Consider the following 22,500-nt stretch of genomic DNA (forward strand, 5'->3'; position numbering starts at 1 on the left):
TCTGGCTTAATCAAGACAAACTATGTTTTATTCTTATGTATTTTTTAAAGAATTCATCAATGTATCTTTAAAAAAAAAAGAATTCATTAATGTATCTCTTTTGTGCAATTTCCCCCCAAATCAGATACTAAAAAGCAGCATATCTGAAACATAAACGTGTTCTACTAAGTCATTCTTGATGTAAAGTAGTGATTTAGGGGAAGCTCATAAGTCCTTGCCACTATTTCATTTTTAATTCATTGTCCTTTTCTACTATTTTCTTCTGTAAATTATATATGCACTTTTTTTCTCCTTTACAGCTCAGTGTTAATAATTAAAGTTATCTTTCTATTTTATCTGAACCATCAGAGTACGTGCAGTTAGTCAATATACCTTCTAGGTCAAATGATACTGCGAGCCATCAAAATCTCCGAGACAACCTGTTTGTTAACTCTGGGGCCAAGAGAGTTTGTCTACTTTTAAATTTAGTTTTAGGAGAGATTTTGGAAATAAGGAAGGTCTGCCTTTCATAGCTTGCTTAATTTCATCTTTCTTATAATGTACTTATTTTCCTACCACAGATCTTGCTAAGAACTGTGTTACCATAGCTTTCCTTTGTACTCAGTACTACTGGAGGGTGTAGTTAGCCCATGGCAAAATTAAGGTCCATTAGACCTACCTTACATAAACCTCTGGTCCTGTTCTCATTGGAACAAAATCCGTATCTTTAAAACTCTATTGTGTTTCACTTCTCAAGTTCTGGAAGCACTGCTTCTGTGAAATTCATGCCTTATCAAGTTTATGAGAAATCCACTGCAGCATATCAGAGCTTGGCAGGAGAGGTGCACAAAAGCATCTTTACACTGTTTTGTGTTTAGGTTATCGCTTTTCTCTGGTTGTTGTAGGACATGTTCATAAACAGTTTTCTATAATAACATAATAACAGCGTGTTTATTCACATTTTAAAATCCTGACAATTACTAGGATATGAATAGATGATTATTTTATCACCTACATCATTGTTCGATGATTGTACATTGAAATGGAGAAAATATTTGTGTATGAAATTTTGTGACACCAGTAAGAATTTTTTAGACTGCCCCACCATTGTTGTAAAACCAGGGGTCCAAAATACCCATTTTGAGTTTTTCTTTGTGAAATCCGTAAGCTTTCTCTGCCAGGGTATAAGCAAGTCTTTATAAATGTATTTCTCTTGTGATTCTAATATGTGTTGACTTATTTATACATAGAAACACTTTTTTTTTTTGTAATTTTCTTGCATTGCTTTTGATTCATGTTCAATCAAAAGTATGTATTTTGGCCTCCATTTTATTGAAGTATAATTAACATATATTGTCTTACTAGTATCAGGTATAGAATATGATTTGACAATTCTATAAATTACTCAGTGCTCATCATGATAAATGTTCTTTTATCCCCTTAATCTGTTTCACCCATCCCCCAATCCACCTCCCCTCTGGCAACCGCCAATTTGTCCTCTATATTTAAGAGCCTGTAATTTTTTGTCTCTTTTTTCTTTGTTATTTCATTTGTTTTGGTTCATAAATTCCACATATGAGTGAAATCGTCTGATATTTGTCTGTCTTTGTCTTTATTTTACTTAGCATAATACCCTCTAGGTCCATCCATGTTGTTGCAAATATCAACATCTCAGTCATTTTTATTGCTGAGTAATATTCATATATATATATATGTATTCGTGTATATATATGTATATATATATAAATGTATGTATGTACATATACATATACATATACATATACATATACATATATATAAACACCACATCTTCTTTATTAGTTGGTGGACAGTTGGGCTGCTTTTATGTGTTAGGTCTTGTAAATAATGCCCCAATAAACATAGAAATGCATATATCTTTTCAAGTTAGAATTTTTATTTCCTTTGGGTAAATACCCAGTAGTGGAATGACCAGATCATGTGGTAATCCTGTTTTTAATTTTTTGAGGAGTCTCCTTACTGTTTCCCACAGTGTCTACACCAGTTTGTGTTCCCACAAACAGTGCACGAGGGCTCCCTTTTCTCTGGATTTCCTCTTTTTTTTTTGAAAAAAATGTTCATTTGTACTTTATCAAAATTTATAGCTTTTGCTATGAAAGACACTAGTAAGATAATTAAAACACAAGCCAAAGATTAGTGAGACATATTTGCAGAACATATATCTGGTAAAGGGTAAATATTCAAAATACAAAAAATATCTCTTTTTTAAAAAAAGCTTTTTATTTTATTTTTTAAAAGAAGTTTTAGATTCACCACAAAATGAAGGGGAAAGGGGAAAGTGTAGAGATTTATGCGTCCCACCCCTGCACATGCACAGCCTTTCCCACTATCAGATCCCTCCCAGAGTGGCACAGTGTAACAACTGATGAACCTACCCTCACACATCATTATCACCCCAAGTCCACAGTTTACATTAAGGTTCAGTATTGGTGTTGGACATTATATAGATCTGGACAAACCTAACGAATCCATCATTGTGGTACCATGCACAGTACTTTCACTGCCCTAAAATTCCTGTGCTTCACCTACTTACTCTCCCCTATCTTCAGCCCCTTCTTTAATCCCCTGCAACTTCTGAAAAGCACTAATATATTTCCGTGTCTCTCATAATGTTGCCTTTTCCAGAATGCCATATAGTTGGAATCATACAGTATGAAGGCTTTCCAGATTGGCTTTGTAGTAATATGCATTTAAGATTCCTTCATGTCTTTTTATGGTTTGATAGTTCATTTCTTTTTTGGGCTTCATAATATTCCACTGTCTGGACATATCTCAGTGTATCCATTTGTGCCTCCTGAAGGGCATCTTGGTTGCTTCAAGTTTTGGCAGTGATGAGCTGCTATAAACATCCTTGTGTCGATTTGTGTGTGTGTGTGTGTGTGTGTGTGTGTGTGTATTTTTGTGTGGACATAAGTTTTCAGCTCCTTTGGCTAAATACCAAGGATCATGATCACTGGATAATATGATAAGAATGTTTAGTTTTGTAAGAAACCTCCAAACTTCCTTTCCAAGTGGCCATATTCTTTTGCTTTCCCACTAGCAAAGTATGAAAAGTTGCTGTGGCTCCACGTTCTTGCCAGCATTTGGTGTTGTCAGTGTTCTGGATTTGCATCATTTTAATAGTTGTGTATTGGTATCCCATTGTTTTAATTTGCATTTTCCTGATGATGTATGATGTGGAGCATCTTTTCATACGTTTATTTGACATCTGTATATCTTCTTGGTAAGATGTCTATTATTTATACATCATCAGCCTATTTTCAGTTGGGTGGTTTGTTTTCTACTGTTGAATTTAAAGAATTCTTTGTGCATTTAGGATGACAGTCCTTTATCATATATGCCTTTTGCAAATATTTTCTTTCAGCCTATGGTTTGTCTTACCCTTCTCTTGACATTGTTTTTCACAGAGCAGACATTTTTAATTTTAATGATCTAGTTTATCAAATTATTTCTTTCATGGATCGTACCTATGGCTATGTACCTAAAAAGCCATCTCCAAATCCATAGTCATCTAAATTTTCTCCTGTGCTACATATCTTCTATGAGTTGTTACAGTTTTGTGTTTTACACTCTCATTATAATACATTTTGAGTTAATTTTTGTTAAGGGTATAGTGTCTGTATCTAGATTAATTCTTTTGCATGAGGATCCCTCTTCTTCTCTGTAACTTTGGCACACATTTTATTTCAAATTACTTCTGGGGCTCCTTACTTTTAGAAATTTTCCTAAGATTTAAAATGAAGTTAAAGTAAGTAAAATACATGTGACATTACCCGTTACTAAAATCATTTATTATTCTCTCGACTTTTGGTAGAAGAGGGTGTGAGCTGTCAACTGAGCTGTATTTAACTGTGGACAAGTGGGAAGTAGATTTTTATTTAGCAGAGAGTTTACGCAATTCTTTTCTTTTCTTTTCTTTTTTTTTTTTTTTTTTTGATTCTAAGTCTTGGTTAGAGAAAGAATGTTAAAAGACTCAGGGCAGGCTGACATCAGTAATATGCACAGTGCATTAGCTTTGAGTTGCCAGACTTTTTCATGTGAGTCCACAGAATTGCTTTCCCTCTGAATGAATTTGCTGATAGAGAACGATGAAGCAAGGATCAAAACCCCAAAATATATCAAAAGAAAACATACTTTTGCTGTAACGTAGTACAATGGATTCAAAACATGTTGGTTGTTATTGCTTGCAGATATATACATACATTAGCAGCTGTTAGCGTAGTATGCGTAGCATGAGCTCAGGACTGGAATCAGAGAGGACCTCTAGGTGAACCATAGACCTGGCTCTCTGCCTACCTTGAGAATTACTTCTACTCTTAAGGACCCCAGTTTCCTCATGGTAGCAAGTACAAACTTACAGGATTATTGTAAGGATAAGAGCCTATATGATTCTTTACCAAGAATATATATTACCCTCAGTAAAAGAGTAATCATCTTACTGCTAGGAAATAGCAAGCTTCCTGCCTTTTACCTCTAACTTCCAAAAATCATAGTTTGTAGTCCGATTTTATGGCTGACTTGGCTGAAATGAAAATTCTGAATATCTGCAAATATAGTATTGGCATATCCACATCGGTTGTAGGTGACTCCTCACTGGCCTACAGAATGTCACACAGTGCTCTCTGTTGGGGCTTTCCTCAGTTGACAAGGTCCATTTACAAAATGATCATCATCTTGATAAAATAGGAAAAAGAAATAGACTATTTTCATCCGTCCTTATTTGATTTGGCCATTGCTATGTTTTATTCTTTAGAAAACAAATTTATCACATGAAATATTTGAGTTTGGAATAAATATTTCCCCTAAATAATAGAATTTCTGCCTCATAAGACTAGGCTCTAGGAAGTATTTTCTACATTTTATAAATGAAAAATGGAGGCTTTCAAGATTAAGAGAATTGGGACCCAACTCTAGGTCATTTTGCCGTAAGTCTTGTCTTTACGTCACTGCGTTCACCTGTCACAAAATGCAGTGGAACTATGCTGAGAAATGACTTAAGAGTAAAGCTGAGAAATCCTCCTGGTGTTACGTACTGTAGGCTAAATGACTGGTTCTTCTAGGATGCTTTCTTAATTTTGTTTTGTGTGTAATTGTTGTGATTGAAATATAGGAATGCTGTTTCCTAGAGACTACCATTGTGTACTTTCTCCTCATAGATCACTTACGTAGCTTGTGTCAAGTCCCAGTCTCATGAACAAAATGGCACAGCTCTGGTTTCATAAACCTACATTCTAGTTATTGCATTGATTGGGATCTTTGATGTCTTCTCAAAATTGTCAAGCACTAATAATTGGTGAATATCGAGTGAGTAGGTGTAAATGTTTATAAATGACCCCGTATTCTATCTTTAAGGATAATCACAATATTACATTTTCCACAAGCAACTCAAATGATTGTTGTGTTCACACTTACTTTCAAGAACCACTGCCTGCTTGTCCAGATTCCTTTTATATCCTACTCTACCCCACACCGTGATTGAACACTTGCCTCTTATAATGCTCAAACCTATTTCCTGCTTCCTCTATTGGAACACTCTTGCCTTGATTCTGACTCTTTGCTTTCTTAAACTTCAGATTTCAGCTTATATACTATTCATTCAAATAACCTCAGATTGCCCAATTTATCACAGGCCTTTCTCAGAGCACAGGTTGTTTCCTCCTCCGTGAATCTCTACCCAATTTATACCTATGTGTTTATTTGTATTTTGGAAATAGAATATTCATTGCCTCTTACATAATAGATACTCAATAATTGTTGAACACCTGAACAGTTGGGTATTTATATATTTTTCTTGGTCCTTAATATGTATAACATTGGAAATCATTAAAGCAACAAATATTTTATTGGTTACTCTGAAGAGAACATATTTTTACCTTAAAATTTTTAGAAAACATTTTTTCAATAATTTTTCATATTACCTGAAATTTAACAATAGTACCCATGATTAGTTAAAATTCATAGAATTTTAGAGTTAGAATTAAAATATTTTAAGATGTTCTCTTGATCAGTAGAAGCAAATCAATGGAATTGCATTCAATTTGGTGATTCTTGGAATTGCTTACCATAAATCTGAGGGCTTAAAATAGTACCTGATGTTTATTTTGTCTTTTTAACTTGCATTTAGTTGAATGGCTTTTAATGTGGTAGATTTTCATATGATTCTTGGAAAAGAATAATTTGATAAGAAAAAATTTTGTGAAATGAAAACAGAAATAAAACTGCTTATAATATCAGGCACCTGGGTGGCTCAGTCGCTTAAGCATCCGACTTTGGCTCAGGTCATGATCTTGAAGTCTGCGAGTTTGAGCCCTGCATCGGGCTCTGTGTTGACAGCTCAGAGCCTGGAGCCTGCTTCCGATTCTGTGTCTCCCTCTCTCTCTGCCCCTCTCCTGCTCACACTCTGTCTCTCTCAAAAATAAAGAAATGTTTAAAACAAATTTTAAACTGCTTATAATATTTGTGATGTTCCAATTTCCACATAACCTTTACTTTTTTGCTGTGTCTTGTATACATAAATTTATCATATAATCACACTGTGTTAATAGGCTGCAAATAACAAATAATCAGACGTGATTATTTAAGATTTGTTGTTATGACTGGTAAAATCATTCCTTTATTTTTTTTTTAAAGATTTAGAGTTTATTCAATCAAACAATCTATTACTTTTTTAAAACCTTAGTTCTATCTGTTATCTGTTATTAGTAATAAAATGGACTTCATCAATTTCTTTTAAATGCCTACGGTTTCATAATACCCTGACATACCATCATATTATATATCCCCTTGGCCAAACTATATATTTTTTACCCAAATAAATTTTTCTTTTTAAAATTTTTTTTAAAAAAATTTTATTTATTTACTTTGAGAGAGAGAGAAAGCATGAGTCAGGGAGGGGCAAAGAGAGAGGGAGAGAGAGAATCTCAGGTATGGATCCCAAGCTCTACACTGTAAGCATGGAGGCTTGAACCCACAAACCATGAGATCATGACCTGAGCTGAAGTTGGATGCTTAACCAACTGAGCCATTCAGGCGCCCCTAAAATTAATTTTCATCACTAAGTTAATGATTTTTTCTTACAGCTTTATTATTTTAATTCTCATAAGTGACATGATGATAGTCAAAAAGTTTAAGCATGAACCTTAATAATTAAAGAAATGTCATGTTGGTAATTGGATTTTGAAATACTGTTTTCACCTTAAATCCCCCAATAGATACTCCACATGTTTAACTACATCGTCTAAAATTTGGTCCCTTAGTTTATGATATTTAGTTGATACACAAGGTCCAGTCTCAAGAATGTAATTTTTGTTTCCTGTTTTTTAGAAGCCAGAACATCTCTTTGATTTGGGAACAGACTATTTTCTATAATAATGGTATAATTATGTGTATATGAAAAAGGGTGTTTTAGAAATTTTTTAATGCAAATTCATTTCCAAAGATATTTTTGAAGTCTAACATTTTCCTTAAGTTGATCTCTCTTTTAGAATTTAAAATGTCATGAAAAATACTTTATAATATTATAATACTAATCAGTACTTTGCAATCAAGCCGTTTAAAACTATGTAAAAATGAATAATTTCCCATTTCTATCCTTAACAGTTTAAAAATGTCTCACATTTTAATCATGTTACATAGTTTACAAGGCATTTCAAATAACTGATTTCATTCAGCCCTTATAATTCCACGGATTTGGTGGGTCTGGTGTTCTCATCCGAATTTTATTTTTAAAAAAGGAACAAAAAGAGGAAATGTTTTATTCAGAATCAGCCAAAAAATGATAAGTGACAGAATCAGGACTAGGTTCTACTTTTTTTTCTACTGTGAAGTGTGGCTTCACCATACAGATGTATGCCATAAAATTACTTTGACGTTTGGATATACATATGCTCAAATTATGAGAGAAATACGTATATAATTATTTCCCCAAAATTATATGACCACAGTCTTTTTTCTCTAAGTAGAACATTGCTATGCAAAGTGTTTTCCTGTCAATTTAATTAATTTTACTTCTCACAGACCCTGTTACATTAGAGAATAAATTGTCCACATGGGGAGATTAAGTTGCCTGACCGAATTTACCCACAGAATAAATGGTGAAGTCAAGATTAGAATTCAGAGCTCAGGATTAGAATTTAGAACTAAAAAAGCTACTAATCATTTCTACTTACAACATCCAGAACAAGAAAAAAAAAATAATCATAGCAGGCAATTATAATTTAATGTCATTATAATAACGAGCAAATATTTAAACATAATGAAACTGAATGAAATAAACACATTTGATATTGCCTCTTTAAAATCTAAATAGAAAAATATTAAAACAACGAAACTGACCAAGGGAGAGAGACATTAAAATTACCCTAAGTTCAATAAATCAAAGCTCCTAGAGGTGGATTCTTGTTCACCAGTAATTACCAACATCTCCCTAAGGCAATCTCATGTGCAGCCGTGGTTGAGAATCATGGGACAGAATTGGAAGTGAGCAGACTTTGTCCCTAAAGGGCCAGATAGTAAATAATCTAGGCTTTGCTGGTCATACAGCCTCTGTCTCAACAGTTCAACTCTGCCATTGTTAGTGTGACAATAATCATAAGCAATATGTCAATGAATGAACATGACTGCATTCCAATACAACTTTATTTTTTTGACACTGAAATTTGAATTCTGTATAATGTCAGTGTGCCTGAAGTAGTATTCTTTTTTAATTGTTTTCAACTATAAAAAAATGAAAAACTATTATCATGGGGTATACTAAAAGAGATGGGTCAGATGTGGCCCCCTGGCCATGGTTGTCAACCTCTAATTCTCTGGAAATCCAATTAGCCACTCACTCATGTGTGCTTGACTATATTTTATAGTACTTTAAGTATGGATTATACTATTTTGTTTCACTCGCTTGTCTTTGTCCTCAGTGACTAGTATAATATGTGGAACTTGAAAGGTATGGTAAATAAATAAATAAAGGTAGAGTAAATAAATAATAAGTGAATGAATACATGAACTATATCCATCCAACCAAAATTACCCAAGAAATTATTTCGTGCCTTCCCAATGGATAATGTTCATCATTTAAGTGGAGATGATCACCAGAATATTATCATTTTTCATTTGACATATTTATTTGACAAATATGGTCTGTACGATTATAGAAATAGTCTCATGAACCAAGAGGAAGACTGCATTTATCTAGGGCATGGCCTGGTCTTAGGATCTTCGTGTTGTTCACAACTTTTCAGACAAATACAGTGTTCTTTTTAAAAATTATATAAATCTATGTGTCTGTGAACCTTTCTTAGCGGGAGCTTGTTTGCTGGGTGCCTTGCCTTTTGATAATTACAAATGCTACATGTTGCTTCTTTGTGTTTTCTGTATTTAGCTAGAGAGATTGCAAGCTGAAAATATCTTGGAGCGGGACAAGAGGGAAGTACTTGAAACAGAAAAACAAGGACTGGAAAGAGAAAATAGAAGGCTAAAGGCCCAAGTGGAAGAAATGGAAGAGCTTCTGGAGAGGAGAAATGTATTAAGTGCAAACTCTCCAGGTCCTGACTTCAAGACCTCACAAATTGAACTGCAGGAAAAAAACAAGGTATCAGGGTTTCTTGGAAGCAAATGTTCTCACTCACTGTAAGTTGCCTCCCTCACGCTGCCTTAACTTTTGTCCACCTCCAAGTCTGAATATTTCTTTTGTACTATTTAACATCTAACGCTTGCTCTTTTTCTCATTGCAAGTAGAATAATTTGTTCATGCATATGGAAACAGTGTAACAGATTTTGTATGAAAATGTTACACTATTAGGGTGCCTGGGTGGCTCAGTCGGTTAAGCGTCTGACTTCGGCTCAGGTCATGATCTCACGGTTTGTGAGTTCGAGCCCCGCATCAGGCTCTGTGCTGTCAGTTCAGAGCCTGCAGCTTGCTTCGGATTCTGTGTCTCCCTCTCTCTCTGTCCCTCCTCCACTCTTGCTCTGTCTCTCTTTCTGTCTCTCAAGAAAATGAATAAACGTTAAAAAAATAAAAAATAAATAAAATATTAAAAAAAAGAAAATGTTACAACTGTGACAAATCCAACACTTTCAAGCTTTTCCAAAAGGAAGAGAAAATGAAAGGATGGACCTTTGTATTTTTCATTTCCTTTTACAGTTTTGCCCCAGTGTTTTTCAAGCAATTGATCTTATTTTTAAGTAAGTCTATTTCTCCGTTAGTTTGAACAACTGTGTAATAGGCATTTGTCGGTAACTTTAGTAAGGATCTGCATAAACGTTTCAATTTAGTTTCAATTCCGTTTACTCTTCTCTGGTTCTTTTTTAGTCTCAGAAAAATTGTTTTTGAGTCAATACAATGCATCATGTTTCAAATAGCTTTTGTAGCCTATAACATAAATGTTAAAACTAGATTTAAATTCAAAATCTGGCTTTGAGAAATTTAGGTTGTCTTGGAATTCTTTTATCCTAAAGTCAGTAGACATAATTACTGCTATAGATGGGATTGCTTTAAAATAAATTGTTTTTAGATTTTAAAAATAATCTCTTAATGGCAGTTGCAATTTGTGTGTTTTAGTGTCAACATGCTGCAAAACATTTACATCTTGTTTCTATTTCTTCCATTAAAGTACATATAGTATCTTTTTTTATTTAAAAAAAAATTGTTAATGTTTTATTTATTTTTGAGACAGAGAGAGACAGAGCATGAGCAGGGGAGGGGCAGAGAGAGAGGGAGACACAGAATCCGAAGCAGACTCCAGGCTCTGAGCTGTTAGCACAGAGCCCAACCCAGGGCTCAAACTCACAAACCGCGAGATCATGACCTGAGCCGAAGTCGGACGCTTAATGGACTGAGCCACTAAGGTGCCCCTAGTACATATAGTATCTTAATGCACTCTTCTGTCTTTTCATTCCATTTCTTTACCAGTGAATTAAAAGTGAGTTTGATAAGCTCATATCTTTTAGTTATATAAGTAGTTCATACTCATATGAGCTCTAAAAGCTAAAGATGGCCAGAAAAGTTGAATTCCATTTCACCTTTCCTTATTTCTTGTGATTCTAGAGATTAATTGCAAATACAAGATTAAATTGCATTAGTGTTTTGTGACTTGCAAGTGCAAATATCCATTTTGTTACAGCAAAATGTTGTATGAAACCAGCCTTAATAGTGGTTCCGATATACATAACATCTGTAGAGATGTTTTTATGTGTTTCTACTTGTGGAAACACAGAATTATTTCAGTTATGAAACAAGTTTGATCATCAAAATACCTGGGTAAGTTTGACTCACCTGAACTAACAAGCATTTATATTATACTCTGTGGGTGATGTGAAGATGAACGAATCATTATCCCTGCCCAGAATGGGCTTAAAGTCTATATAAATACATAAATCATTATCAATAGGACATCATGTTGATTGCTAAGAGTAAAGTATAATGGGAATACAGGCGAAGTAATTAATCCTATTTCATTTTGATTCCTATGTGGTTACCTCAAAATGTTAAAACATAAAGTATGTCAGTTAGGAAATACAAGAGTTGATTGGGGACTGTTTGGAACTGGCATTGGTATATACGGTTGGTATATATATTGGTATATACGATTGGTATATACCAATCGGCATGTCCTGTCAACAGGGCACAGAGTCCGTCCCTGGAGTCTTTGAGACAAGTGCGGTTCTTCACTTAGAACTAAACACAACTTGGAAACTGAGAAGATTCTGGAAGGCCTAACCAACCCAGTGGGTGTGTTCATCCATCAGAAAACTATTCCTCAAGTATATATTATCTTGACGACCAGGAAGAGGTGCTAGTGATTCTTATTCTTCATTAAGAATTCAGACTCCCTACATGAACCAAAATAATTATCATAGAACAGCTGCAGGTCAAAATCCTTGGTGCCACAGAGATCCCCACTGGGATCAAGATTGTGTCCCCAAATGCCAAACGGATCAAAGCTGCATATAGAACATGCCTAAGTCCAGAGAATAGTGCAGATTTTATTATAACATGAAACTAAATTGTAATTTTAATATTATTTTAATAAAACCTAATTTATATGTATATAAACTATGCATGTAAGTTCCATATAGGAGTATCATGTGTATATAGGTATATAATTATCGTATAGAAGTAACATATATCTATATGGATATAAATACTGTATATGAGGGAGATAGTGGAAATAAGTGTTGGCATGTAAGTGATAAAACAGTAACCACTCAGTTATCAGTCTCTAAAAGAGGTGTAAGTTCTCTTACTACGTTATATTTATATCTATTGCATTTAATAAATGTCTGTGACAGACACAAAACTACCGGGTATTCATAGAAATCTCCATATCGATAAATTGTGTTAATTTCTTGAACTGTAACATTCTCATTGTTTGATGATTTTTTTGTATAAATCCTTATTATACAAGAGGGGAAGAATTTTGCATATATATTTGAAATATATAGAGTGCTATATTTTGCCTACATTTTTGCATATTTTGGCTTCAGTATTACAGGGAATAGATTTTTAAAGAAAACATCTTTTAATTTTAAATTGCACTGTTAATTTAAAGACAAAGATTCTCCTCAACACAGATGATCTCATCACATGAATGTCCATATTGTGGTTGTTTTCCTGTCCTATGTTAAGGCTATGTGTGCATCAATTTTTTACAATTAAAAAACAAAAACAGCAGCACACCTGAACTTTTAATGAATACATTGCAAAATTACTAATCAATATGATATACGAGAGATGGGACCATGCCTACGAGAGACACAGAGAGAAGTAAGTTTCCAGACAACCCATAAACCGTGAGGTTAAGAAAATAACATCTTCAGGGCTTGGGGAAAAGAAAAAGAAAAAACTTGAAGGACTTCACCAAATCTAATCTCTTTTTGAGCTTTTACTTCCACCTCTCTTCCTCGCTTTGTTCGTTTCCAGGAACTTTTAGGAGGACAGAGAGGAGAGGAGAGAAGAGAGGACAAGAGAAGACAAATGAGGGAACAAGAAGGGAAAAGTGGAATTTGTGCTGACTATAAAGTGAGAGGACATAACAGAATAACCAAAATGGGAGCAAACACATATAGGCTAATATTTATCAAAATATGTCCTGATTTTGCTGTAATGGAGAAAAGTAGCGTTGTAATTCCCAACCATTTTTCTAAAAATGATACCTTTAAATGCTCGTTTGCTTTACCTACTTTATTCAATGACAGGGAGTTTTGTACTTGGAAAGCCTTGATTCTGTAGATATGCAGTGTTTGTATTCTCCATTCCCAATAACACGTTTTGAAGTGAAAAGTTATTGGAAAAAGTGGTCAGTATTCTATGGGGTAAAGCCCCATGAACTAGTCAACATGCCTTTTGTGGAGCTTTTTGGAGGCTTGTTTTCTTAAATCATTCTGGCAACTGACTCTCTTCCTTCAGGTCACACAGTGGGTCATTTTCAGAAAGCTAATGTGACAGAGTGGTAATTGATGTGTCTCAGGAAAATGATGAATTAATCTAAGAGTAGAAAGGCCATCAAAGTCAATTCCTAATGAATTTACATTACTGACAGTGTCCATTTCTTGAATAGGAATGACATTATATTTATTTTGCTTAGTAACTTTATCCTCAGAAATGTTTTATTTTCACTCAGAGGTTTATCAGGCAAACCTATGGCTTTGTTAACTTCTTCACTCATTATTTTTCTTTTAAAACCTTCATTGCTCATACAATTATTGAATAATTTAAGAATAAATATATGCTGTTGTAAAATAATAATTTTAAATATAAAATAGCATAATTTGATGTTAATAGACAGGGTTATTTCACATTTTTCTTTAACCATTCTTGAATAGCTTTGCTTTCTGTGGTACACTAGAAATTTTAATTTCTAATACAGTGATTAGTAAAAGTTTATATTACTGTAGAGACTTTAGAGATATGGAAATTTTTAACCCTTTTGTATGTGAAATATATTTTGGTATATAAAAATGAAAATAATTCATTTTGAAGAATGTCTTAGTTGTAGCAAAACACAGCTACACATGAGTGTCTTTCATGAATTGATAATTCAGTGATTTCATAAAACTTAGAAACACATCCGTGATTTTGTATACATTTTAGCAAAAGTGAATTAGATTGTGTGGGTTGACCAGGACAATGTTCTTTTCTCCAAGAATTTCTGAAGTTAGCAGAGACAGATGCTTAAGTACCATTTGTTAATGTCATAAAGAGGTATCTAGTGAAAGTTCACACTGATTTAAAATAAATCAATATACTACAAAAGAGGGTGGCATTTTCTCTAATATAATGACTGCCCTCACTCACCCTGAAATACTCACATGCATTCATGCATTCAAACGCACATGTAAATGCAGACAATGAATTGATTTTTATAAATAAACTCAAAAGTGAAAGTTTTATTTTTTGTTGTTTTGTGATTATTCACTGGAGAAAAGATACACAAATAAGATTTTGTACATGTGAAGCATTATTTCTAGGACTATATTATCACTGGGTGGAGTTTCACTTTTTCTTATAAAAAAAACAAATGCTGTCATAGATTATTAAATTAAAATTATGAATAGTAAATCCCAACCCAACCCAAATAAATAAACATATGTTCCATTTCCATTAAATTTCATTGTATATTTTGATTTATCTTTAATTCTTACACTGTCTTTTTTATTCTATGTTAGAGGGCAATGAGGTCTATAAGATCGTTGCAGGCTTATAATATCCTTTAAAATTTGCTTCATGTATACCAGATCAATGATATTTTACCCCACAGCCAATTAAAACCAAGATGTAAATTTTGACACTTTAGGTCACTTATATATTCTAGATTTAGAACTTCATGAAATTTTATAATATAAATTGTGACATTCAGATATGAAATTATATCATTTTCTGTTGATATGCCTAGCATACTACTAATAATCCACTATATTATTACAAAATGATTGGCATTTCACATAGCTGTTATCAGTTGATTTATATTAGCTTGATTTAAAGCAATGATAGGAAATAATATTTAGCTTCTTATTTAAAATGAAAAAAACACTATGGTTATAATATTTCCTTAAAACTAAAGCTAAAATACAAATAAAAAAATAAAACTACAAGTTGAGGGGAAAAACCCGTAGGCCTGAGACACTCACTATTTTGTTCTTTTTTCTTTTCCTTTTTCTCAAAGTCAAGTTATATTACATAATATTCTCTTTTTTGTTTGTTTGTTTTTGAACTCATGACCCTGGGATCAAGAACTGAGCTGAGATCAAGGGTCAGACGCTTAACTAACTGAGTCACCCAGGCACCTCCATAAAATTAGCCATTTTGAAGTGAATAACTTAGTGGCATTTAATGCATTCACAATATTGTACACCTACCACCTGTAACTGATTCCAAAACATTTTCACCATCCTCAGGAGAAATCCAGTAAGCATTAGTAACTCCTATTCCCCGCTCCCCAAATCTTCTGGCAACAGCAAGTCTGCGTTCTGTTTCTATGGATTTACCCATCTAGATATTTCATGGGATCATACAACATGTAACATTTTGTGTCTGGCTTTTTTAACATACATAAGATTTCAAGGTTCGTGTGTACATCAGTTCTTCATTCTCCTTTTTGGTCGCATAGTATTTGATTCCATGGAAATACAACAATTTGTTCATCCATTTATGTGCTGATGGACACCTGGGTTGTTTTCATCATTTGGCTCTTTTGAACAATGTTATTATAAACATGTATGTACATCTGTTTATTTGAGTACCTGTTTTCAGTTACTTCAGGCATGTATCTAGGAGTAGAATTTCAGGGTCCTATGGTAGTTCCATATTCAATGCTTGGAGGAATCAGCTCCCCACAGTGGCTTAGCCATGACATTCCTGTCACAGTGTATGAGAGTTCCGAGCTCTCCATAACCTCAGAAACATTGGTTTTGGTTTTGTCTTTTTAAAATTATACTCATGCAAATGGCTGTGTAGTGTGGTATCTTATGGTGGTTTTGCTTTGCATTTCCCTCATGATTAATGATGTTAAAAATCTTTCTGTGTGCTTCTATATCCTTTTTGGAGAAATGTCTGTTCAAATTCTTTGCCTCTCCCCCCCATCGTCCCCTTTTTTAAACATAAGGTTGTTTCCCTTTCTGTTGCTGAGTTGTAAGAGTTCTCTATGTATTCTGGATATTAAACCCTTATCAGATATATGATTTCCCAACCCTTTGTACCATTTAGGTTGTCTTTTCACTTTCTTGGGAATGTCTTCTGATGTACAAAGTTTTTAATTTTGATAAAATCCAATGCATCTAGTTTTCTTTTGCTGTTTGTGCTTTTAAAGTTTCTTTTCTAAGAATCCATTGCTAAATCCAAGGCATGAAGATTTAGCCCCTATGTTTTCTTCTAAGACTTTTATTTTTGTGTATGGTGTAAGAAAGTGACAATAAATTATATTTGTAAATTTGTAAGACAGTTAAAAGTAAAAAACAATAAAATAAAAAATTGAAGAATAAAAAAAGACTTTCATAGTTTTACCTGTTTTCAGTTAATTTATATATATAGTATAAGATAGGAATCCAACTGCATAATTTGACACGTGAATCAGTTGCTCCCACACTATTTATTGAAGAGACTTTTTGTCTCCTAGTGAATGGTGCTCGCACCTTTGTTGCAAATCAGTAGTTTATAGAGCTATGGACTTATTTCTGGAGGCTCGATTTCATTCCGTTAGTTTACGTAGTTACCATTATGCCAGTACCACATTCTTTTGATTGCTGTATCTTTGTAGTAAATTTTGAAATCAAGACATATGGCTCTCCCAGCTTTGTTCTTCTTTTTCAATATAATTTTGTTTATTTCGAGCCAATTAAAATTCCGTATGAATTTGAAGATCAGCTTTTCCATTTCTGCAAAAAATGCAATTGGTTTTTTGGTAGGGACTCCACTGAATCTGTAGCTGACTTTTGGGAATATTGAGATCTACTAAATGTCTGTGTCCCTCCAAAGTTCATATGCTGAAACTTTATTGCAAATGCGATAATATTTGGGGGTGTTGCTTTGGCAAGGTGAGTAGGTCTGAGAGCAGAGTCCTGATGAATGAATTAGTGCCTTTAAAACAAAGACTCCAAAGATCATCCACATTATTATCCAATGAAAGTGGTAACTGCTAAATGTGTGATTCAGTACGTCCATAACAGGAAACTAGGACCAGTGTTTAGAAAGAATAAAATTCTTATCCTGGTTCATACTCGATATTTTGACCAAATAATCCTCCTTGTGCTTTAGTTTCCTCATTTTTAAGAAAAGAATCTGGAGATTCTAGCTGAGATTCTTCCAGCACCAAAATCCCATTATCTTATGTTTTCCAAAGCTTAGCTACTAGGTTTAAATAAAGCACTAATTTGGGTTCATGAGGATAATGTAATATTTCTTTAGAATTTCAGTTTATTTTCACAAAAATAGCTGTTGGCTCCTGATCCCGCTTAGTGTACTCTTTCCACTTGCTGGATTTATTTCTTTTTAATTCACACAGTTAAATTTAATATGTTTGTTGACGTAATTGAGAGCATTTTCATTTCTTATTTCTCTTCCACTGCCCATCACTTTGTGTTTCCCTATCATTTTATTGTGCTTAATTTAATGGTATTTAAATTCCCACAGCATTTGGCAGCCTTTCTAATTCTCTTTAAATTCTAGGAAAACAGAAGACAGGAAGCATCAATATATCAGTAACTAACAAAAATCATCTCTTTGCTTTTTAACCAACTTTAATTCTCCATTATATACTTTCTTGTACGTGTGTGTGTGTGTGTGTGTGTGTGTGTGTAAAGGTGGTTCTATTTTAGTGTAAAGTGAATAGAAAGTCAATCAAGAAAGAATAATTGCAAATTACATTCATATTTCACATTCAGCTCCTTTTCTAGCATTCTGAAATCATGTTATGCCATGTATGTTCAGTTAAATTCACACGGTGGAGAGAAGGAATTTAAAAGTAAACTAGATGTTCTTGTCTCCTAAATCAATGTTTCTTGAACAATTGAATCATGGTCCTACTGTACCACATAGGGTGCTTTCTGAAAATAAAAATTCTGAATTAATAGGCATGCAACTTGACAAGTAGGAGTGTATATATTTTTTAAAGAGTAATTAGGTGTCCACTGATGAATGGATAAGGAAGATGTGCTGTAGACACACACACACACACACACACACACACGCACACACAGGGATATTACTCAGCCACCAAGAGGAATGAAATTTTTGGGCACTTGGGTAGCTCGGTTGGTTAAGTATCCAACTCTGGATTTCAGCTCAGATCATGATCTCATTGTTTGTGGAATCGAGTCCCACATGGGGTTCTGCGGTGACAGCATGGAGCTTGCTTGGGATTCTCTCTCCCCCCCTCTCTCTCTCTCTGCCCCTTCCCTGCTCTCATGCATGTGCTCGCTCTCTCTCAAAATAAATAAATAAACATTTAAAAAAAGAACAAAATCTTGCCATTTGCAATGACATGGATGGAGGTAGAGAGCATTATGCTAAATGCAATAAATCCGTCAGAGAAAGACAAATACCATATGATTTCACTCATATGTGTAATTTAAGAAACAAAACAAATGAGCAAATGGGAAAAAAAGAGAGGCAAACCAAGAAACAGACTGTTAACTACAGAGAACAAACTGATGGTTAACAGAAGGGAGGTGGGTGGGAGGACCAGTTAAGTTGATGATGGGGATTAAGGAGTGCAATTGTGATGAGCACTGGGTGCTGGACGGAAATGTTGAATCACTATATTATACACCTGAAACTAATTACATTGTAGGTTATCTAGGTGGAATTTTAATAAAAACTTTAAAAAATTGTTTTAACAGCGAAACAATAAATAAAAATAAAATGTTGATAGATTCGGCCAAAATCTCTTAAAAAAAGAAAAAGAAAGAAAGAAAGAAAGAAAGAAAGAAAGAAAGAAAGAAAGAAAGAAAGAAAGAAAGAAAGAAAGAAAGAAAGAAAGAAAAAAAGAAAGAAAGAAAAAAAGAAAGAAAGAAAGAAAAAATAGCTAGGTGATTTTTATTTTCACTAAACTTGGAAATCTTCGAGTCAACAAAGAATGTTCCAAAAATATATTATATCTTTTGTAATACCTATAAATGACTTTAGGTTATTTCTGATTTGAAGTGTGTGTGTGTGTGTGTGTGTGTGTGTGTGTGTGTGTGTATAACTTTAGGGATTAAGGTAAATATCTTTTGTTAATGTTAATTTCAAATTACTTTCAAGGATGTTTTGTATACCTCATAGTTAATTTAAATAAATATCACAAATGAAATTTATTTTCTAATCTGCTCTAATGCTTGAAAACGTGGTTCTCTGCCCTGGAGGCAAGTCGGTGCCTGTTTTGGTGGCATGTCCTTGACAACATGGAGAAGGGCAGGGAAATGTGAGAGGTCTTCTGTGCCAAGGTGAGGCAGGTGTGGGGAGAACGGTAGCATATGGAGAAATAATTAGCCGGCTGAGTCTGTATTACAAGAATAATTTTGCCTTAAGCCAGTTAAAATTAATTATCCTACCTTAAGCCGGATAGAATTAATTCAATTTCTCCCAAAGAAACTGTTTATTTGGCATGATTTGGGCAGACGTAGCTGGAATGTTTTTTTACCCATATTAATGAGCATTTCATAATTAGAACTATGTCCTTTGGCTCAGTATACAAATAGGAAAAAAAGAGAAAATTGGGATTTACAAAATTTAAAAACCCAAATGTGTCCTTTTCTCCAGATAATTATCTGAGTTTTAGTGTTTTCTAGTCTTTATATTTGAATGAGTCACTGCTTATTAGCTTAGCTTGTACCATAGGAGGAATGCCTTTTTTATTCTTTTTATTAGATTTGTCTTATCTGCTTTTTGCTTATTAGCATGTAATGCACTTGAAGAAAAAAATCCATTTTAGTTTTTATTTTTAATGGTTGCAGAGGAAGTGTCAGTGTATTTTTTTCAAAACTAGATTAAAAAGTATTCAGTTTTTTTCTGTGATTGGGCAATATGAATTTTCAGAAGGAGCGAACTATCCCATTACTTATTTTGCATATGTTCATAACATATAATTTACTGAGAACAGAAGAATATTAAGACATAATTTTATAAAGGGTGAAAGGTAATATCATCTATTATAGACAAAAATCATTTAAGGTCACATAATATCTACTCTTTAATTTGTTTATGGATTGGTTCAACAAACATTTACTGAATACTCACAGTTTGATTGTAGATATCAAAAAATAGACAAATAACAGAAAGGTATATAATATAAGGAATCGGATGACTTAGAAGGACTCGGGGGGCAAACTCCATGTTGGATGTATAGGAGTGACCTCTGGTGGATTACCACAGAACGGCCTGACTAAGGAATGAGTTCTCCACAGAAGGTGTCAGGAAGAGACAGAGTTCAATGACACGGTTTCATCGCTGCCTCCATGATCACCCACCTTAGCTGTAAGCTGGGGATACAAGTCACCCTATGACTGCCAGCTCTATAATGTGTTGTTGGCATTCTTCCTCCTCTGAAATCAGCTCCAAATTTAGGTCTTACTTAAGCACATTTATTTTCCAGCATCTAAAGATTATCTGGAGCTCTAGCTACAAGAGATTCAGGAAAATGTAGATGTTTAGCAATACAAGAGGGAAAACTGGAAGCAATCTGGAATAAATGTTGAGATAGCCAATCTATCTTTCAGACACAGTGTAGATGGGGTTTATAAAGGTGGCAAGACACACAGTGTAACAGCTGTCCTCATGAAGCCTACGGTCAAATCAAATGGTCAACAAAGAAGTCTATAGTGGCGACTCTCTTAAACGCTGAAAGTTAGTAGATTCATGTCATTGCTTCTTCCTGGAAAATGATGATTCATACGAGTTCAGAAAAAAGAAATCATTACCTAGAGAGGGATGGTATTCCATATGAAGTAAACAAGTGCATGGGCTCATTTGCTTCTGGTGAAGTTTGGGGAAAACAAGTGAAATCTACTTGAAATCTAATTTTCTGAGATGAATCTAAGTGTGTGCAGTAGAAGAGACAAGTGGCTGTTGGGGAGAGATACTTGGAAGAAAGCTGAGGTTCTGAGATTCTAAAATCTGTGTCCACTCCCTCACAGGTCCCTGGCGTGGTGATGGAGCTCCAAGGCCCATTCTGAAGACTGCTGGTGGGCCTCGGGAGGAGATGTGCTCAGCAAAAGTCCATGTGCGGTGGAAATAGCGGGGAAGGCACAGAAAAAGAAGTCATGGGATCTCCTAAATTAACTTTGTAGGTACTCCCCTCCAAGGATCTGGTGGTTATACTTAGTTTGTGTAGCTAACAGAATTGTCATGACCTTTCCTAGTTGCTTTATCCTTAGATCCTGTTGTTCCTTTCTGTCCAAATTTATTTGCACTGAGATTAAAGTACCTTTCTATGTTGTTTTAAGGACTTTATCCATCAATTCAGATATTCCTGGAGTATGTTAATGATATAGCTTAATTTCTTTAATTAAGGAGCCTGTTCTGAATTGTTATTTTGGAAGTTTTCTGTTAGCATCTGCAGCAAAATACTTGTTGATTACTTCTTTACCTAAGAATGGCTACAGTTTGCTCTGTATCTTTATCTCTTTGTGTTGCAAACATTGCACAGTATAATCAATGTTCACCTCACCACATAGAATTACTTTTATTGGTATACAACCTGAAAATGAATCTCCTCTTCAAGTCCAAAATGGACAGAATGATCCTTATATGTAAGAATATGTCCCACCATTTTATTTGCCTTATGCACACTATAGAAATGCATATATATTCTATATATATTACATATGCCTATTTTATATATATTTATATACATATACACACACACACACACACACACATACACAGTACATAAAACATTCCTCCACCCCCATTACACAGACATGCAGAGCTACATATACATGAGAAAAGTTTAACAGTGTAGTAGGCCAATATTGACAAATCCAAGATGATAGAGACAATTAGGAAGTCCCTAAGTCATCTAAGATCGGCAGATATAAAATCTACACAAAAATCTTCATGTTGTCAAGGCAAAACATAAAATTAAATGTGTGTGGAGACTCAACATCCATTTTGTGTGATAAAGATTACTGGATGGTGGTTGTTTTGGGAACCATAACATCTATTCACCTGGCTTCTACTTAACATGCACTGATTTTCCTCTAGGATCAACTCCACCCTCAAATTTCAGGCCACCTCCTGTGGTTAAGGTTGATACCTGCCTCTGCCTCCAGGTTGGGTAGGAGATTTGTGTGTATACAATCAAAACGTTTAAGTTTTCTGGGCACACTTGCTATTTATGTACAAGTAACCACATCAGAAAAAATGAAATATAATGATGCTTAGACTTTTTGAAGAGATGCATTTTCTTGCTATTAAAATTAAAGTTAAACCTGAGAAAATACAGACTCAGAACTGTAAAAAGTATCATCCTTTCACTTGTTACTACATGAGAAAGAGAGTTGAGGTGTGGAGAG

General features: G+C 34.1%; 1 protein-coding gene across 4 annotated transcripts in view; it reads left to right on the top strand.

Moving 5' to 3' along the window:
• Nucleotides 1-22,088, top strand: part of CCDC102B (coiled-coil domain containing 102B) — a 202,801-nt gene extending 180,713 nt beyond the window's left edge. For 3 of the 4 annotated variants that reach the window (XM_045458881.1, XM_045458882.1, XM_045458883.1), the window contains 2 exons: nucleotides 9,395-9,604; nucleotides 12,935-14,403. In XM_045458881.1, coding sequence (XP_045314837.1) covers nucleotides 9,395-9,604; nucleotides 12,935-13,243 — 519 coding nt within the window. In that variant the 3' untranslated portion in view covers nucleotides 13,244-14,403. Of the gene's footprint in view, nucleotides 1-9,394; nucleotides 9,605-12,934; nucleotides 14,404-21,120 lie in introns of those variants that run through there. The other variant, XM_045458885.1, reaches the window with a different exon arrangement.
• The last annotated feature ends 412 nt before the right edge of the window (nucleotides 22,089-22,500 follow it).

The sequence above is a fragment of the Leopardus geoffroyi genome, chromosome D3, assembly GCF_018350155.1.
Source record: "Leopardus geoffroyi isolate Oge1 chromosome D3, O.geoffroyi_Oge1_pat1.0, whole genome shotgun sequence".
Classification (NCBI taxonomy): Eukaryota; Metazoa; Chordata; class Mammalia; order Carnivora; family Felidae; genus Leopardus; species Leopardus geoffroyi.